General features: G+C 36.2%; 2 protein-coding genes across 9 annotated transcripts in view; one reads left to right on the plus strand and one right to left on the minus strand.

Moving 5' to 3' along the window:
- The window catches only part of SYN2 (synapsin II), a 148,848-nt gene that overhangs the window by 116,202 nt on the left and 11,649 nt on the right, over positions 1-20,997 (plus strand). For both annotated transcript variants that reach the window (XM_085235735.1, XM_085235734.1), the window contains one exon: positions 10,345-10,494. In XM_085235735.1, coding sequence (XP_085091861.1) covers positions 10,345-10,494 — 150 coding nt within the window. The remainder of the gene's footprint in view (positions 1-10,344; positions 10,495-20,997) is intronic.
- The window catches only part of TIMP4 (TIMP metallopeptidase inhibitor 4), a 108,975-nt gene that overhangs the window by 47,320 nt on the left and 40,658 nt on the right, over positions 1-20,997 (minus strand). The window contains exons 4-6 of one of the 7 annotated variants that reach the window (XM_085235739.1): positions 8,997-9,160; positions 8,678-8,905; positions 5,564-5,685 (exon numbers count right to left, since the gene is read on the minus strand). The exons of 5 other annotated variants lie outside the window; for them this stretch is intronic. In XM_085235739.1, the coding sequence (XP_085091865.1) occupies positions 5,564-5,594 (31 nt within the window). In that variant the 5' untranslated portion in view covers positions 5,595-5,685; positions 8,678-8,905; positions 8,997-9,160. The remainder of the gene's footprint in view (positions 1-5,563; positions 5,686-8,677; positions 8,906-8,996; positions 9,161-20,997) is intronic. One more of the 7 variants, XM_085235740.1, reaches the window with a different exon arrangement.

A 20,997-nucleotide genomic window follows, 5' to 3' on the forward strand; every position in this document is an offset into this window, starting at 1 on the left:
TATAACACTTTAAAGGGCTGAGCAGCTTGCAGAATTAAACCTTCAGAAAAACAAATATAATTAATGCCTACCTGCTGACATGCTGAGGAATACTGAAGAAATCCTGTATGCTTAGTCTACCTGGCCAAATCAGAACTTACTGTTTCTTACTGCATTGTAATTCACTGTAGCATAAAATTTAGTTTCACACTAGACCTTCTCTTTTACTCCTCCATGTAGTGTAGTCTGTCCCACCAAAACTTTGTATTAAAACTATTCCTTGCCCTGTAAATCTGGCTGAGATTTGACAAAGTAGAAAAAATGTATTCTCCTCTTTCTGAAAACGGACCACTCTGACTTCTGATGAGACAATATAAACAAAAATCCTGAACATATCTGTTATGTGTGCTACTTCGCTCCTTGGCTGTAGCCACAGGTCTGTCTCAGACATTGCTGACTTAGTGGGAAGGTACAGATTTTTGCTTATATGTAAGATCCTCTGCAGCACTCAGGCTTTCACAGTCTCCCATATGCCATCCAAAGCTTTGCAGGATACTCTGCAGTAACTGTGCTCCCTGAATGTCTCAGAAGGTGAGGCTCAGCATTTTTGACGCACTCCAGTTTGTCTACATTCAGTAAATAGAGTTAGTTCATTCCAGTTTGACTGCCTTTAAGCAATACATTTTTACCCTACAATTTTAACTATAAAATAATGGCATACAAATAATAAATAACAAAATAATGAGTAAGATAGGAGACCTTAGTTATGTAACAAGTTAACAGCTAAAAACTGATAGATCGTATGCAAAAGATACAAAGCTAGACTAGAAGTACATTTAGCAAGTACGTTATTGCAGAAACTGGGGATTTCAGATGTAAAACAATCTTGTGACTTACAGACTGGAGCTAAAGCTGGTCTGGTAAATTATTGTCATTAGTCTACTCCATGTAGTCTCTCCACCTCAAATCTTACATTTCCTAATCCCCTTTCATCTTGCTGTTTTCTGCTTCCAGTGGAAATGAGAGATGTCTTCTTTATTTTATTTGATACCTCTGTTGCATTCTTTCTTGCAAACTGCTATCACACTGAACACTCTTCACTTTCATTTACTGAAATCCAGTTTCAACATTTTTGATACTTCTTAAATTTATAAGCAAAGGCAGCAATCAACATCAGCTTCCACTGAAGTCAGTGTACACAAATAAACTTTCTGTATCAGGCCTGGTTGGTTCATTGGGTGGGAGAAGAGGAAGAAGTTTTCTGACAATTAAAAGGAAGAGGGAATTGTAAGAATTGCAGGATACACCAGGAACTGGGTTTATAGAGCATTTTCAGTAGTGTACGTAAGAGATGATGCAATTAAAAGAAGAGTGAATAGATGCATGATAATTCTCGCTGTCCTACAGAATCAGCTGAATTGTTTGGAAGATGCTTGTGCTCAGGAATACTTAGAATGTATGTAACCCATTGACATGTAGAACTGTTTGCAAGGCTCACACTGGACAGTGTCTGTAAAATTTACAATCATTTTCTACTTAAATGCCAGCTTATATCAAGACTTTCCATACTCTAATTATGACAGTTATTGCACTATAATTCTGTGATGTAATAAAGAGCAAACGGCCATCTGTACTTGTACAGAAAAAGTTTCTGTCTTTCCATTGCTTTCAATATGGGAAAATAGATGCAGTGTGTTCGTGCTGCAATCAAGGAACCAGAGCAGAACAGGACAATCAGTCTGTAAACAACGGCTTTACACAGCAATTGCAGTGCTACACTGAAAACCCTGCTCTTAAGTTTTCATAGTGACCGGTATCTTGTCCAGTAGAAAACTAAAGCATTCTGTGTCATTCTGGACAGAAAAAATACAAACATTCTAATGCATGAAATAATGTATGCAGGTATGGCCACTTCGAGCATTCAAACAGTATAGCCACCATTAGGAAATCATACATGTATTTTGACCAGCTTCAGAGTGAATGTGAATCAATTACAACTGTGCTCTAATATCCTTTATATGTTCAGCATTCTAGACAGAAACAAATTTCAGAATGATTCTTGGTAATTAAGCTGGGAGAAGAGCATTTTACAGGAACTTAATACATACGTTTTGACAAAGGTATTCAGCAAAAGCTTTAGAATATGCATAATTCAAAAAAGAGTTTTTAAATACCCACAGTACTTAAGTATTCCATGTAACATTACATGTGCTTCCAAAAAATCATTCTTAACTAGTGTTAGAAAATGCAACACTTAAATCAATGTTAAATGACTATTTCTGGAAAACTGTGCTCCCTGAATGTCTCAGAAGGTGTGATAGTCATTTTGGCATTTTGCTTTCTTTCATTCCCCAAAAACATGGAGCAACAAATTGTACCCGGGGCTGATGCTACAGAGTCAAAATAACACTGTGTCTCCTGACTGTAATATTCCAGCTGCACTTCTTAGAATGCAGCACAGTAAGTGATTTTATTTTAATCTGTGACCTAGTATGGTAATCATACATTGCAGGTCGGAATGTGTTGGTTCTTAATGTTAGATCCAGACATCACACCCAAATTTTCAAGATGGTACACTTTCACTATTTTAGTTTCTCCAGTAGTTTCTCTTCTATGTGTATGAGTGAATTGATGACAATTTGACAACTTATTCTATAAGAATTTGAGAACATATTCCAACCCTCTGTGGCCATGCAATTTCTGAAAAGTATGCTTGTTGTTTAAGTAGAGTAATGGCTGCTGTGTAAGTAGAGTAATGCCCACTCAGGTATCATATAGAAGGTTTAGAAAGCTAAAAAGAAAGAAAAAAAAAAGAAGGATATTTAGTGACACTGATGTATAATTCCAACACATGATTTCTACATACGTAAATCTTCTTAGCAAATAGAAATACACAGATGCTAATTACTATTAACTTCTTGTAGATGCCTTCCTGGTGGGATGTGCATGTTCCTTTGACCAAGTAATGTAATAACAAATAACAAGAAATGCCTTCTCACATTTTTAGCTTTTGCTTCTTAATTTGGGTGCATTTTAAAGATCTGAGTCTGTTTTCTTGGTGCTACTTTGTGCACTGGCATCTTTGTACTTTTTAAGCTACTCTAGATATTTTAATGAGTTCAGGCCAATCCTACCATTATGTTCCAAACATTATAAAACAAACACATTTCCAGTGTACCATTCATCCTTCCAGGCAGCTGTAAATGTGACACCCACGGAAACTTTGAAGTGTCCATTTGAGCCTTCTTGTTATGCAGATGAGAGATAACTTATGTAGACCAATCTGCCAGAAGACAGCAAGGACAAAACACTAGAGTCACAGAATCATTCAAATGTAATACAGCCTCTCTTTTTCTGTGAAGCTTCAAGTTCTCTACAGTTTTCTTAGATGGGGCTCTAAGAAGTAACTTTGCCTTTTAAAAGAACAAGGTTTTCTAAAACTTGTTCCCCAGAAAAGAATTATCTTCTCTAGAGCAACCTCGTGGGGTTTGGGGTGTTATTATTTGGTTGGTTGGTTTGTTGTAGGGTTGGTTGTATTGGTGTTTTTTGCCTTTCACTTCTGTACTCCAAAGAAGCATCTCCATACCTCTTCAAATGAATGAATTGAAAGGGCTGCCAGGTTGCTCAGGAAGAAGCCCAAGTCATTTCTGTGTGTTACAATCATAGCTGTTGTTATCTTTCCTATTCTTTTTACTTCAGTTTGAATACTCAGCTGCCAAGCATCATTACACCAGAGACAAATTGTAGAAATTAGAATTCTAAGAACACATCATTTCAACATACAATATTTTAACCACTTTATCAATTCTTGACAATACAGCATCAAATTAAGGTCCATTAAGCTTTAAAAACTTGAATGAGAGAAATAATTTGATTTTTCACTTTTACAATTAATATTTCTGTAGTTTAATAATAGAGGGAACACAAAATGGAGTGTTTCTTGTTCCTGACCACTGAATAATACCTTTTTCATGACTCATTTCTGGAAAAGCAAGCCTCTGGGAAACAAAACAGAAAGCTCATATAGTGATGATGAATGCAGTAAAAACAACAACAAAAAAAAGAACAGAAATCTTTAAAGTGGCTTCATGGATAGTTACCAAATTTTGCTCAAAACTGAATGGGGGAGTGGGTGGGGATGGCTGCTGCAAGTGTCTTATTTCTGCTTATTTTTATCCTAAGCTATATTAAAATTAGCTTCTAAGTGGGTTATAACCTAGCAAGATGCACAACATTTGGATTTCCTAAGGAATATTCTCAGGAACTATAAAACAATTTAAGAAATCAAAAAACAGAATTTGATTTTTTTGAAGTCCCAGTATAACAGACACCATTTCTGAAGGTGCTGCAATTGTTTGAACTACTAGAAAATATACCACCAGCTTTTATAAAACATATGTTTTAGGAGATGTAATGATACAGCACCAGCACTAAGTATGCCGTCTTTTCAAGACTTGCCTATTTCCATATTCGCTGTCCTGAATAATGTTGGCTAAAGTACACAAAATAATAGATGAGAAGGGAGTAAAGGTGATAAACCTGTACCTCATGCAGTGTTTGTGTTCAATTTACTTACAGTTGTAATTCCTTTGAAATGTTATTTATACTATTCAATGACACAAAGAGCCCAAGACTGTAATACTGTACATCCAAGTGCTCAGAAGCTTTTCATTATTCTATCTGAATCATATCCAGTTCCAAAATTCAGCACCAAATACTGGACATGAAAATATATTCTTTTAGTACTCTTTCATGATTATTATAAGAGGCGTCTCATAAATCATAAATAGACGTATAGAATGGAAGGGAGATCTGGGTGTCACTTTGTCCAATTGCTCAAAGCACATCGAACTCTCACGTTGTTCAGGGCCTATCCTTAAAGGCATAGGAGAGGGAGATTTTTCTGTTTCTTTTCATTCCAGACTGAAATGCAGTTACATAAGTTTGTCTTCAGGCTGTTGGGTCCCTCACTGTTTGACTCACTTTCTCATCCATCGTTATTCTTTTTCTGCAAATCTTGTTATTCACTCACTGCAGGAGGGACTGTAAAAATTTTCCTAGCTGCCAATGTTTCCCTCCAGTACTATTCCTGCCAACTTCTCAGGTGTGGTTACATTTCCAATTACAAATTATTCCTGCATCTGCTGTAGAGACCTCTGGGAAAGCCCCATGATTACTTCATATCCAGTCACTTCCTTACTTCTCAGAAATTACACTACCTTCTCTTACATCCCACTCAATCTTAAATGACCTTCTCAAACTATTACTTGTTCTTAATGTCAGTTACTTTCCCCATACTTAGAACTCTTCATTAAATTCTCTTTCAGCCTCTGCCTTTCTGGTCAAAGTTTTCACCACAACTGCAGACATCCAGGTCCCATAAAAAAACACAGAAGAAGAACACATTCATAAAATAGCAACAATACAATCCAGCTTCTCTTATTCACAGACCAAAGTAAATGTTTTGGGTTGGTTTTTTGTTGTTGTTTTCTTTTTTTTTCCTCAGTCCTCACACTCTCAAGCATAGACCTTCAAAATTCCTTTGATTTCTGATGAAATTAATTGCTACTCCCTCTGCACTTACCTTCTCTTGAAACTCCCAGGTGTTTCTCCATGTGAAATCTATGTATTGTTCTCCTGTCAGACTCCCTGGGCACTTCTGACTAGCAAGCCTTCTGTCTGTTCATTCTTATTCCTCTCAGCATCCTGAAAAACAGCTTTTTCTCTTACCATGTCACAGTTTTTTACATTTGCCCTTCCTCTTATCTCTGCAACTCCATCTTTCCCAGCACCATTTCTTCATGAAGCTGTAGATAAGAGATCTTTCATAATTCTTTGGTGGTAAATATTTTATGTACTGGAGAAGTATGTGTAGACAATGGCAGTTAGTGTAGTTTCTGCTTCAAAATGGGGAGTCCTTTGCAATTACTGATGTTTTATATTTTCAATGGCTCTCTTATTAATCCCATCCCATTTCCTTTGATGGTCATCAGAGATAAACAGCATTTTTCTTTTCTTTCTTAGCAGTCTCAGTTTTGCAGCCAAAATCTCAAATAGTTGCCTTATACACACAAGCAACAGCAGAAGGCACAATTCACTGAAGGGTCATATCACTGAAAGGTGTTTTATTTTATCACAGTTATTTTGTTGACTTGCTGTAGTTTCTATATTACCACTAATATAAGTTAGTCCCTCACAGCTTAACATAAAGTTGTGTTAAATGCATTTCAGCATATGTTTTATGGGTGGCAAGAGAAATTCATCCCATAGAATTGGGTACTGAAATGCATATAAATCAAAGATGAAAGTAGTATGAACTAAGTAATGATAATTCATAGTAACCTGTTTTTACAGACATCTACAATAGTAAAGCTTTAATCCATATAAATTGCAAATGCCTTTCTTCTATGAAATCTTCATAGTGGGAAGCTCCAATATTTTAAATAGCTAAACTAGATACTGAAAAAAGACCTGGCAAAGTGTTTCAAGGATATTTTAAGACTAGTAGAGAGTGTAAATAGGCTGTTTATAAACCAGGATGCTGTCTGTGTTTAAACTTTGCCAAGCTCTCTAAGGGGAGAGGAGCCATCATGACATTTCCTATTAATCATTCACAAGTTTTAAAAACTCTGCTTGTGTTACACAAAATATTCTAATTCTTAAGATATGCTTATATAAAACACTAGTGATTTCTGATATCTTTCATTCATTATTTTACTAGGAAGGAGAATAGAAACACAGCAGCAGCAACAGTATAGTAGCTAACAAAAGGGTTTTTAATCACCATCAAAACCAGTCACAGTGACAAAAGGTTCTCAAGGACAAATGGCTGGTTTTCTTATGTCATATGTATTTGAATCTGCCTAATAGGTGAACATGGCGGCTATACTTACAAATACTACCTTACTATCTTCAAGAAATTTAAGATTTTGGTTAAAATATACCTGAGATGTTCAACAGAGCCTCCTCTGGATCTAAGGAATGATCTGCTTGAAGATTTCCAACTAATAAGCCCTTCAGTGTTAAATCCTAGTCAGCTAAGCATTGCTGAATGGCATGACCACAAACCAGTTCTGGCCAAGTTGATGCATATCTACCAACCATTCTGTCAAACCCAGCAGGGCATATTCACTAATTAAACAACTTGGATCATTGCCAGTGAGTCTGAAAGCTTCACACATTGTGAGTACTTAAACTGCTTAAGTTGTGGTACTGAGTTCCATGGCATTAACCATGCACACTTTTGTCTGGGACACAGAGAAAGTACAAGGGGTGTCTAAACTCCATTAAGATGCTGCTGTAGGAACCTTGACATACATTATCTCTGTTTAGAGATGTTCTAATTTTATATTCATGTTCCAAGACACATGGGGTGAAAATCTGAAGGAACCTACCAAAAATCCTACCAGCATAGGATTTATCCTATGCTGCTTCTGGCAGCTGTCACAAATTACCGGTCTAACAATGATAACTCTTAACTTAATATTCTTCTTTAAAATTATATATCTGTCATAGGTAAAAGTCCAGCAATAACCTATCATTTATTTTAGTTTAGGATGTGCACAGTAATTTTCCATTCCAGTATATTGAAACATACTGAAAACTTTATGTTCTTTTCTTTTGCTACTTTAATGTGAAGTTTAAAGCAATGCTGTCTAATAACCAATTTTTCTTATGAAATTCTGTTCCATTTGAGCAGCCAAAGGGTATTTTACAACTGGTATTAATCAAAATTAATTCAAAATCCCTTCAAAATCTCAACAGAATAGACTTTATGTTATTTTATAGCTGTCAAAGCTGAGCTGAGATAGGTTAAATGAATTACTGATGTGGATGTTGAGTTTTGAGCAACACCTCAAAGCTGCTTCTTTTATTCCAAAGAATGACAACTTTTCAATGTGTTCTGGTAAACAATGTGGAAATAATTCCCAAATATAGTTATGTGCAAGCAGTCGTAGAAGTATTTGGAAATAGAAAATCAGAGTCAGAGCCCAATCCTCTGGGTCTTCATCCTATCTAATCCTTTGGCAGGATCTTATTTTAGGCAACTTGTTTCACGGTAATTCCAAATATATTTTTTAATGTAAGTGGATCTTAAAGAAAGTGAGGTTTCCTTTCTCACACCTGTTATGCTTCTTCACTCAAGCCTTTCTTCATACATTCATTCATTTTTAGGAAACATTTGCTCTATATCTCAACTATTATTTCTTTGTTTACTTTAGGTTTATTTTCAATTCTCTTTGCTGTGAGAAAGCTTAGAGGAGACATCCTAGATTTGAAAATCCCAAAACAAACGTTGTCAGCATTTTGATTGCCAGTATGCAATGTTAGTGTCTCTCATAAATCAACAAACAGAAGAATAATGTAAACACTTTTGGGCTTCAAGCTAATATTATCAGAACAAAGTCTTTGTCAGCATCAGTAAGAATTTCTATAGCACTATAAAGGAGATCGTGTGCAGTGTAAGTTAGTGGGTTGAGGAGAGTGTTGTTGTCTGTACTATACCCCTTCATCCCACAGAATTCAGAACCACCTGCTTTATTCCCTTCAGTCTGATCACTGTGACAGCCCTACAAAGAACATTCTTCCACTTTGTAAATATTTTGCATAATCAAGTCTTATCACAAAATTTCAGTATCTTCCCTTCAACAACACAAACTGAGTAATTAATGAAAAAAAGCTCAATATACCAACTTACATCAGAATAGCTTTCTGAAGAGATGGGAATCAGCTTCCCAGTCAAACTAGCCCTGCATGCTTCATCAGAGCCCTTTTTCTTTTTTAGTCCTTTTGCTAGAGATTGGGTAGTAGTGAGTGACATTTATGAAGTTTCTCTGATCATCAGCACTCCCAATTGCCTGTGGCAGAAAAAGTCCTCCAGCAGTCTCTTGACTCTGTTGAACCTTTTCAGTCTTCTTCCATTTACCTGCAATGGAGAAGAGAAGCCAAAGACACACAGGGAAGTTCACTGCTGAAAATACTAAAACACCTCCATGTAATTCACTGATCTAGATTACCTTCTAGATCTGGGCAAAGTCCATAAGGATTCCTTCTTAATGATGCTTTCCTTCTTCATCCACCACCATCCTCTCTCTTACCAGCACAGCTTACTTCTGCATCAACTGCAAGATCTGTCTACACTAGTGAGAAATTTTGTGTGACGTTTTTCATCCGGCACAGACTGGAAATTAGATGGACGCAATTCAGTTTGTACAAACAATCCAACTGGGTCAGACATAATAACATCCATCGGGTATATTACCACTAATGTAGTCCAACTGCTTTATCCTTTACAGTCATTTATTAATTACTAATATTATTGCTTGTGTTGTAGGCTTCAGTCACTTGTGATCCACATCTATGAGATACACCAAAATGCAGAGCTGCAAATGACACGCTGTCACCTTTTTCTGAATTGAATGAAAGACTGCAATTTCTCAAAAGCAAATTAAATCCTTTGTGATTGCAGAAATAAGAATGTCTATTGCCATTGTGATATTTCTCATGAAACACACAGAGATACACCAAAAATAGGTTCACTGTAGAAGTGACAATACCTCTGCGGAAATAAGAAATCCTTATAGCCCACTGAAGCGAACAGAATTCAGTGTTAGTTTTATCTGTTAGAATAGCTGAATGAAATAACTGCTGAACTGTATTGACCAGTAAGATGTACCATGGAAAGAAGTACATTTTTATTGGTCTGTCTGATATTCTGTTTTATTATGTTTTGTTTTGTTCTGTTGGTTGTTGGTTTTTTTTGCATCAGCTGCATTGCAGCCATGCTGCTTTTCAAAACAGCCCATCAATAACAACAAGGTCTTGTTACAAAGTTTTCTCTAATCAGTAAGGATCATTACTGTGAGAGCAGAAATCCAACAAAGAGCTAGGAAGCTGAAGTTTTAGTTGATATTTCCATGTTCTGATTCAGCTGATGATCAGAGCTGAACCACAACACCACCTAAGAGAAAAAAATCCTCAAAGATGTTAGCTTAGACAGCAGTGCAGACAAGTTCCAGCAGTCAACAGAATAGCCTAAAAAATCTCATATTCCTTATCTACTATAGCTGTGAGCTTCCCACCAGAATCATGTTCCTTAAAGAGTGTATGCCCATGTATTGTACTGCACCTGTATGTTGCTTGGAGATTAGAAAGAGATGATGTGGTAAAACTGCTGTTCTCTTGCTCTGCTGATCCACATTCTGCACTTGGGCTTTTTTTGTTTTTTTTTATTCTGGTATAACTTGTACCATTTATACAGATCCCATTTGTGTTTTGTCTCTTTTTCTTTTGTTTTTAAAAATGAGCTGATATTCTACACAGATGTGGAATAAGTTTACTTTGGTGCCATATTTTATTTTACAGGTAATGGACTGTGCAATGCCTCTGATCGGTGAGCATCAGATCGAAGACAGGCAGCATATAACTGAATTAGTTGTAAGCAAAATGAACCAAATGTTGTCCAAAACTCCTATACCATCTCCTCAGAGACCCACTGCCACTCAGCAGCCTCAGGTAGGAAATCTTTGTCTTTACAATAAAGCAACTTTTCTGTAATGTTACACTCAATATTTTCCTTCAAGAATCTGGCTGGACAGCTATGCAGATGTACCCTCAGCTACAACAATTCAAGAGCTTTTCAATATGTTTGATAGATTTGTCATGTTTGAGTGAGATGGATGGATGTAAGTGAGTAGTGCAGGGTTTTTTTTACTGTTTTGTTGATAAGATTCTATAAGTAAACCGACAGCTCTGGATTCTGTGAATTACTGGGTTTTGTATTTTTTTTTTCTTTCAGTTTCATCTATATAAAATGTTATGGAAGTTTAAATATCACAAAAGTCTTTGCCCTGAGTATATCAGTAAGAGTGCTAAGATAATAATTCTTGCTCATATGCATTTCTGACCTTAATTATATGATCATCTTTTGATGTGCTACAATTCAGGAAAATGCCTCTCAAATCTAGGAAACTCCTGAAATATGCTTAACATGCTATCAAACTAGTTTCAAAGATTGAAAAGGAACCATTTTCATTTATTGTATTTCATACAGTCTGATAATTAAAGTATGTTGACCACAGAATTCTGCCCTTCGCTTTGCTACCAGCTTACAAATACAAAATCTCTTTTATTGACACTTTAGAAAATTTCTGTGGGTGTCATTAATTTGTACAAGGTTTTAAGAGCATAAAGAGGCCACCTAAGTGCTAAACAGCAACTCTTATCAGTTCATAGGCTAGGCAGCAGGTCTAATCCAGGACAGCATTATTGGCTTCAACTTTCAGGTACTTCTTTTAATATACTGAAGGAATAAACCATGACAATAAACTATTAAGGACTGCTGCTTGGTACCAGCACAGCTCCATGCTGATCAGTTAATTAACAAAGTAATCCAAACTATATTACAGAAATTACCAAGCCAAAATCAAGAATCTATTTTTACTGCCAGTAGGCTCCATACCAGGTAAACAGTTTGAAAACAGTTCTGTGGCATACCTCAGACAGACAAGTTCTTGAGGTAGGGTGACTAATTTGTTCTTCAAATATATCATCATGTTTTAAGTTATAAAAATACACCATCCCACATAAAAAATTGTGTGGCTTCTATTTATATTACAGCCACTCAAACCTAAGCACAAATTGCTGAACCACACACAATGGAGATGTTTCCATCAAGCATGACTCAAGTTTATTGTATAGAGCACTGAAAAAGAGGGACAATAAAGGAGAAAATAAATCATCTCATACCAAATGCAGTTTTTTCTGGGCCCGTAAAATTAGTCATACATACAAATGAAGCAAAGTGTCAAATCCAGAGTTGCCCAAAGATTTATCAACATAAATCAAAATTTATGCAATAATGGACAGATTCACAGTGACTTAGATGCTTTAAATCACTAAATCTAAGGTCCTTTATAAGCATGCTTCCCTGGATTTCAAAGAAGGCAATGATGGAAAAATGTTTGTGGCTACTGGTGTCATACAAAGAAACTGGTTACCTGTTGTACGTAAATACAGTTTTACTAATTTCCACCTAAAACTGGCTACAGAGGACCAGATCTAGAATGAAAACAGGACAGGCAACATTTTCAGAAAGTTTCTAAATTCCTCAGTCATTTCTGTCACCCATCATGTCCATGCAAAGGATTTTTTTCCTGTTAAGCAAAGAAGCCTCAGATAAATCAAAAGATAGTATCTGCTGGTGAGCTACTGAATTTCCACTGATAAGTCTAGGTTACTGAAGAATTTAGCCTTTACTAAAGGCAACAGAATGTTATTCAACATTAATCTTACTTGCCTTATCGTGTCCCTTAATTATGAATTACAGTTGACCAAAATCAGAGACACATCCCTTCAGAATATTTGCAATATTATTTACATTTCTCAGTTAATCAGACTCTGCTTCCTTAAAATTCTCCTTCTTACGTTACTCACCAGCTTAGGTCAGACAAATGGGATCTAAATTTCTACAGAAGATGCCATTTGCAAACATCATTAATCTTCTCAGGGAGACAATCATGAGTATTCAAATCAGATATCACCTTATGTGTAGTTCCTTATTAACTAGGTTGATTTCCTAAGAATACAATTAGTCTGTTAAACCAAGCTGTTCCTTACATCTTTGAACAGATTTCTTCTTTTCTAATCTCAGACATTATTTTCTATCCTTGTAAAATAAAGCCCATTCAACCTGCAGAGAAAGGAGAGAGAATGCACATTCATGCAGTCTGTATAAAACGTGAAGCCAGGAATTTATCCCAAATAAAGTATGTGCATGTCAGTGTGTGGTCTTAGAGACTAAAGTAACACGAATACCAAAAAGTCAAATGAGTGGTTTACAGCCATAGAAGTGCCATATTTGAATTCCCTTATTATCTACGCGTTTGGGTTTTTTTAATTAATTATAATGTATCTGTGGCATTGGGTTCATCATGCAACAAAACAATGTTTCAATTTACAAATGCCCTCCATGGTCAGTACTGTTCCAATTAACTAGTAATCCATCAGAGAACAATGATTAGGAAAACAAGTCTTTGTTTAGAGCTATGCAGCCAAATCTTGATGGAAGCAATTGGCCTTGGAATATGTTTTGAAGGCCAGCAAAGTTCCTTCTGTCAGAGTGCCAGAAGTAGTGAATTCCAAAAATAAGAACCTCAGACAACTCTGTTGCTCATGTTAAAAACTCAGAAGGGCAGATCCCGTGATTCTTAAACTTGTTTGAGATATCAACTTATTTACTCATTTGTTTATAAACCCTTTATAACAAGATACACTGAAAAGGAGAGGAATAATCAGTGAAGGTGAAAGCACCGGTTTACAGTTCTTTCTGTTGCTCCTCTTCCCCCCCGACTCTGTGCAGCCAACAAACTGTCATGCTTTCGTGGTCTCAGCTTACTGCATACCTTTGACAGCATGATCAAACCATACCAAGATAGAAAGCATTTGGAGTTACAGGACTCAAAACTTACCAGTTTTGCTTCTATCAGTCACTTTCCAAATCTTCCCACTACAAAGAAAAGGAAGAATGCCTGGACAGCTTTATCTGCCTTATATAACTGCACTTAGTTAAAAAATTCAAACAAGTACTTTATTTCTATTTATTTTTTAAAAATGACAGCTTGTTTTACATACAGTCATGATGAAAATGTTCAGTAGAAATATATCTAGGAATGTGATTTTTGTGGAAATTTTCCATGAAAAAAAACAAAATCCAGGTGTTCTACTTGTAGGCAATAAATGGAAATCCAAATTTCCTCCTTTTGCAGCCTCTTCTAACACTTTTGACAACTCTTCTAAGAAGCCTCTCTCAAATCTTTCCTTAAAATACAAAACAATATGTAAAAGTACCCAGTGAAATGCTCTAGGTAGAGGAATTGCTTAACTCTGTCTCCATCTTTTGACAGGAAGGATCACTGCTGAAAGTTCTGCTGTGTGGATTTGCAAAACTACAGGTGGTTGCTCAGTAAAGGCTATTTTATGAGTGCTTCTGTAGCAACATTTATATATAAAACAATATTAGTAAAGCACATTCAAAGCTGTATATCAAATCATGATACTTATAGTGATTAAGTAAATTCTTTGTAAAATATTACATTATGCAAGAATATTGCCATAAAATTCAAATGACTACAGTGATATTAGCAGTTGAAAATAAGGAAAATCATATTAAGAAAATCTTATCTCATTACAGCTCTGTTGAGATCAAGCTGCATTATCAACCACAGAACAAGGAAGTTTATATCCTTAATGGAAGGAAGAAATATGTGCACCAGAGGCACAATATCCATAACCACATCTCAAAGAGCAGAGCATTCCCTAGTATCCTGGTTACTTTCTATTTAACAAAAAGAAGTAGCACACCAGCAAAAAATAAATAAATAATGCAGAAGCAGAGGATGGTGCTTTACTTGTTTTGAGACCAGAACAGCAGAACTTGGCATATTTCCTTTCATAACATTCTATTTTAAAACATTTTAATACTTTCTTTACTTTCTACCCAGAGGGAAGTTCAGTGCAATTACTTTAAGTTCAGTACAGAGTCAATCAGCTCTTCCTCACCCATCTTTTGCTATACAGACAAATGGTTGATTTTTTCTAATTTCTGTCTTTATCTTATTCGTTCTTCACTCTCTGAACCTCCATGTGATTTGACTACAGCCAAACAGTTCTCTCCCGTTTCTTTTACTACATTGAGAGAGCAAATTGAACCAAATGTGAACACAGAGTGGATAAAAACTATTAACTCCAGAAAGAAAAGCAAACTTATCAAGTTACCTATTCTTGTGCTTCCATAATAGTAGTTACAGTTCTATTCCATTCCATCTGTTGTATTTGCTATTTCTTTATTTCAAAGCAAACTCCTTATGATGAACAGCATTTTTTTTAATCACTGAAGCTTTTATGCTAGGTAGACAATAGAGTTGATTTGATCTTAACTGAAGGGAATACATGTGACTGGGAAGGATCCCTGTAATCCACCATGGAGTTTTATGGAAATCTAGAAGTCAGTATTCATCTGCTTGTAAGGAAAAGTAAATTTTTCTGCACTAAAGTCCAGGCATGGATCTCATTTCTGAATGATGCTCTGCTTTGCAGTGTCATGGAAGTTCACCTGCAGTGTAACTGTTGATTAGTTGAAGAGCAACGGGGCCAAGATTAGGTTTGCTAGAGTTTGTCTCATCCATAAGCTCCTAATGCTAAACCTACTCACATTAGCCAGGCTATCTTCATACCTCCAATCAGCACCACCTGCAAGAACTTGCTGTCACAGTCCCTCTCCCTTGCAAGAATATACTTTTCATACACATTTTTGAAAGGAGAGACTGCCTTCTATATGAGTGAGGGTAAACATAGAGTTTGAGTGCTAATATATGAAAATCTTGCAGAACTGGTGCAAAGCAAATCATTCCCTGTTGTAATTACATCTGTAGTAACAGACAACAAGAGTAATTTAAGAACTGCTTGCCTTAAGCATGTCACTAGATTAGCTGATGAACCCTAAACTATATGTGCTGTATTTCTTTGGTAGACATTCAATTAGGAGATAAATGGCACCATATCATCTGTCCATAAAAGAGCCATACATGGATTTGTGGAGTAGAATCCGATAGAAATTCAGATTGTAAACATACTCAAGAGATTAGCCTGACTTTCTCCCTGCTTATGGCAAGGCAGCACAGAGATTCCATGATATTACTATATGCCTCTTCAATTATTTATACTTCCAAACTATGACATCACTCTGTATGAACAAAGCAGTATACCTAGCCAATAAACAGATAGCATAGCTGTGTAGTTGTTAACTGAGTATCTTCTCTGGTCTACATTAGTGTACAATGAGCTCTTTTTATTGTGTGTGGGTACCTCAGACAGTTTCTTTACATTTTGACAGCCATCAGTGACTACAAACAAAATCCTATTACTTATTCTTTACTACTTGTTCTCTGCATCTGCCTAGAAGTCCTTTTAAATCATAGTTCCTAGGAAGCAAACTGCTTGTTACATTAAGATGTTTATAGACTTATTGTTGTGACTCAATGGAAAAGCAGTCAGGCAGCAGCAAGATGCCCCAGTCGTCAGAAAATCTAAGGCTGTCATCGGGACTCATTAAGAACGGGAAAAATATTGCTGAGCCATTTATCCACAACAGAACGCTAAAACATACGTTTAAGGTCATGTAAGTCAAAAGGCATTCCTCAAATTGTAACGTTAAAACAATGCTTACAAGTTCTTTGTTAAACTGGGGCTCGCTGTGCTCACTGCGGTGCGTTCTGCTTCCTTGAGTCCCAGCGACACCTCGTGGCCTCGTCTTTGTGGCAGTTGATGTCCTGAACTGCCTGCAGAACCGCAGAGCAGTGCAGCACACTGCAGGAGCTGCACCGCCCCAAGCAACGAGTTGGGTACATTTTACCCATGCGAAATGCGCTCTCTCCTGCAATTTCTGACAACTCTATTATAATGCATTTACACCATTTAATTTCATTATTTTCAATACAGAAAGTATGTGCTTACTTAATATGTACATATATATATTGTACATATATATATATGTGCAATATTCAGCTTTGTATACTTGAACAAGAGAAGATTATTTTAATCAAAGGTTTTTTTTTTAACATTTAGTTATTCTACCTTTGTGAAAATACAAGAAAAACAGTTGTTATGATTTCAGACCCTAATGATTTTAGATCCTAATGCATGGAATTAAGAAAAACAGAAGAAAATAGAATTGTAATGGACTTAACAAGAGCTGAGGGCTTCTTGTTAATACGCATGAGGAAGGCACACTTCATTCCACGTATGTTTACAGCAGCCAAGTCTAATTATCACACACAAATAATGATAGCATATATTTTAGTACACCAATTTTGTCCATCTTTCATTATGACATCTATTAAGGGCAGATCCTTTGTTCTTTACAGAAGTGATAGGGATCACAACAGACTACACTGATGGATTAAGGGTATTTATAAGAGTTCTGGCTGAGTTTTTTAAAACACTATTTCATTGCATAGTTTGATTTAAGGTTGACATTCAGAGAGTGAGATACTAACATCGAAGTTCATGCAGGAAAATAAATCTGAGGCTCTTTGACAGCAGTAGGACACAGTACACAGATGCTGAACAGAGATTTCATTGAAAAATACTGTAAAATAACCTATTTAAAAATGTTTATTAAGATCCTGTACCAGTAGATGGAGTAATCACTACGGAGGTAAGTACGTATTGCTCAGTTCTTCTACTGGTGGCGTCTACACGGTTGGTTTTGGTGGCTAGCTGGAAATGTATCAATTAAATGAAGATGATTAAATCAAAATACCAGTAAGTGCTCATCTTTCCTAGCTTGTTTTGAATTAGTGTGCCACAACTAAGCAAGTGTGCCTTTATAGTGCCCTTTTTAAAGGGATACTTCAATAATAAGAGAAAAGACACTAAAAGGTATATATTAGAAGGTTAGGATTATTTGGTTAAAATTTTTACTGACATCGATAGAAATTAGTGAAAACAGAAGTTTTCAGGATGTTGCCTTGGTTTTGTGGGTTGTGTTTTTGTTTGTCTCTAGATTTTTGTGAGTGTGCATTTTTTTAATTAGTATTATTATTATTGTTTTTCGTTCTGACTGTACTGAATGTTTATTGTCAGTGGAGTGTCTGGGAAGAATACATGCATGATCTCCCTGCAGATAAGCTGAGTAAAGCTTGATAACAGAAAGAGTTGCTCACAAAAATACTTCATAGAAAGATCCCATAAGGAATGTGACAGACTCCAGCATCAGGACTGGGATGATCAGAATAACTTTTTGTTTGTAGGACAGGTAAGTAAGGCAATAGCCTTACTGCCAGTAATTTTTATAATACATAAAGCAACAAAATGCTAGATAAAGCTGGGAAAAAAGAAAAAAAAACACCCAACATATTAAAAGTACTACTAATTAATAACTTTTTAAAACATATTAATAATGCTTTTGGTCAACACTGAACAAAATAATGCTTTTCTTAACTTTCTGACCATCTGTCTTCCAATCTGCCCATTATGTTGACAGAAGCAGACAATGTCTTCAAGAATTCTGAGACTCCATGGTGACTAACCTCAAGAACAAAGATGATGTTTAATTCTTAAGTAATCATGAGCATTCCAGTATAGAGTATATGTTCTCAGTAGATTTTTGTGAGAAACAGCTTCCGTTTCTCACATTTTTCGAAGACTTCAAGAAGATGTCTTCAATCTGTTATGTAGCAAAACTCAGTCTTTCAAAATTAAAACAAGGAAAACAGTGATCCTTTCACTATGGAACATGTAAGTGTTGCCACATAAACAGGTACAAACATAGAGTCTAAGTTAGATCTCTTTGGTCTTAGTGCTATAATTACAATCATATAAAAACCTCTTGTTTTTTTCTATTTCATCATATTTTTCAGCTATTTCTACTGATTCTACTGATTTTGCTTATTTAAGCTGAACCTAATAGAATCATCTTTTCTTGGAGGTTTTTCCTTTGCCTCCTTTCCTTTCCCCACTGTGCTGGGTGTTTCCCTTCTACTTTTTTATTATCATTCTCTGTCGGCACTTGACTTTTTAAAATTGATTTCTCTGAATTTTAAGTCATAACCTGTTAGGCAAAGCCATCTGGCTTTATTCCACATTTAACTTACAAGGATTCTGTCTATCTCCCCAGTAGTCATCACCGTAGTTTATTTTGAATAAGGACTACATGCTAAATAAGAATTACAGTTTTTGAACATAGATAACTACCGAGAGAAATTACAGAAAAATTCAAAACAGTGCAAATCATTTTCAAATATTCTTGAATGATCATTTGAGAAAAAACAAGTAACCTCCCAGTTCCTCCACCGCTCATCTCGTGGTGGATCATTGCTTCATCTGCATCGCTGCCAGTAGTTCAAGCTTCTTTTCACCTGTTCAAAGATTGTTCTCCAGTACCTCTTAACTTATAAAAGAGACTCAAAAAGGTTCTCATATTCCAGCAAGTCGCCAGCGATGCCTACATGTGGCTGTGTGCTTGTGCTGTGTCAGACAAAGCAAGGAAAGAAGCCCACACAACCATTGGCAGACAGGACTTACGTTCTGTTTGAGTTCTGAACTTTAGTCTTCTTTGGGGTATGGCTCTTAGCTCAGTGACTTGTCCTTTCCCAAGCCTTTTCCTGCTCCACCATTCTGTAACACTGATACAACAGTATTCTGACAAACTACTCATTTTAAGTTAGTTCCATCTTTTTTCAGACCTTCTGTTTCAAAGCACAGATTTCAATTCTGAATGGATCCGGTAACGATGGATCATTGTGACTCCAGGTTTTAACTCTACCTGTTCTTGAAAGGATCACTTGTCATCCCATATTAAGAAGAACAGAGGAGCTGATACAGCATAGCATCACCCAACGTCCCTGGGTCCCAAGGTTAAAACATTCCTTACAGTTACAAATAAGAGCGCAGCATTTTGACACTATCAAGTTCTAAGCTAGAGGTATCTATGTACACTGAGAAACATTTAAGGAAGATTAACTTTCCAGAACTAGATAGTCTTCTAGATATGCTGTACCACTTTCATTTTCCTGTCCATCTATCTTACAGCTCTCTTTCTGTGGTATAAATAAGCACACTTATTACATTTCAGTTCCAGATGCTTTAGCACACAGGGAGCTCTCTCCCATCACATTGTCCACATTCCTTCCTTGTCTGTGGGGAGCAATTTTTTACTGGGAAGAACTGCCTGACAGCTGCTTTGCAACAGCATACTTTTAATGTTCCCTTTTCAAAAACTGAAGTTGAAATCTGGCTTCATTAAGCAAGAGTTGCAATAAAATCAGATTGCATCCTTGTCCATTAGAATTACCATCTGTCCCTGGAATGGGACCAGTTAACTTCAACAAGTGCTGCTACTTGTTAAGAAACACTTTTTTCTGATAAGTTGACATCCTAAATTTTGTATAGCAATGTCATGTTTTGTGATAGTGAGGGGGATATTTCTTTTTTTCAGCAAAATAATAGAAAATAGATGTGGCATAGGCAATGCGATGTCACCTGTTTCATTGTCTAAGAGAAAATATTGAAGTGTGCCATTAAATAGCAGTGAATCTAGGATATTCATTTTTCAAAGTGTGTGTAAAAATATTCAGGAAGAAAATTCTTCTCTAGGAAGAAATTAGTTATCTAACAATGGAAAGCACTTTGTATACAAAACATAAGCTATAGTACTTTTTGATGTTTAAAACCAAAACTTTTTCAGTTGTAAATACTGTTCCAAGTAAAAATTAAGCTGCATAGCTTGTTTTCTCCTCTGAGCAGTCATTTCCCTTCTCATTCAGAGGAAGATTTTACAGGTTTTGCATTGATAATTTGGAAAGCTGGCTGAGCAACAACAAAAGCTGGTCTAAATTTTTTAATTCTTTATCACAACTTCAACATGAAGTGCTGGCACCAGTTTTGCTGAGAATATCTTTAGGGCAAGCTGAACACTGAAACTCCAAACAACTGTAAAATGTGGGAGTGGCTTCTCCTTTCACTAGCCTCTTTGCACTAGATGGTGAAAGTGGCTCCTTTCTGAGGTGTGCCTTAGCACGCCTGTCTTACAATTGGAATCAGGCCTATTTCACTGCCTGTCTCAGTCCACAATAAATAGCAAAAACTTTGTTGTCATGTTAAGCCCTACTACCGAGGAAGCATTTATGAGTCACTTATACCACGTTCATCCTGTAGAGAGTAAGGTCTGTTCTAGCAACTGGTGAGTACCCTTACATAGTCACTGCACACTGAAGGTATAAAACAGTTAGCAATAAGGTGCTAGGGAGTTTCTTATTTTTTGATTCTCCATATCACAAAGTCAATTCAAGATCTCCGTGCTTTGCTAAATAATATGTGCTTAAATAAGTATGTGCTTATTTACAACCCAGTTTTATTCAGCTAATGCCTGTTCTTCTTGGTTCACACTGTCCTTCAGTGTAGCTTGTTCCCCCCTATCTATTGCTTTACCATTACAGTGTTGTAAAAAGAACTGTACTG

The sequence above is a fragment of the Meleagris gallopavo genome, chromosome 14 (assembly GCF_905368555.1).
Source record: "Meleagris gallopavo chromosome 14, MGAL_WU_HG_1.1, whole genome shotgun sequence".
Classification (NCBI taxonomy): Eukaryota; Metazoa; Chordata; class Aves; order Galliformes; family Phasianidae; genus Meleagris; species Meleagris gallopavo.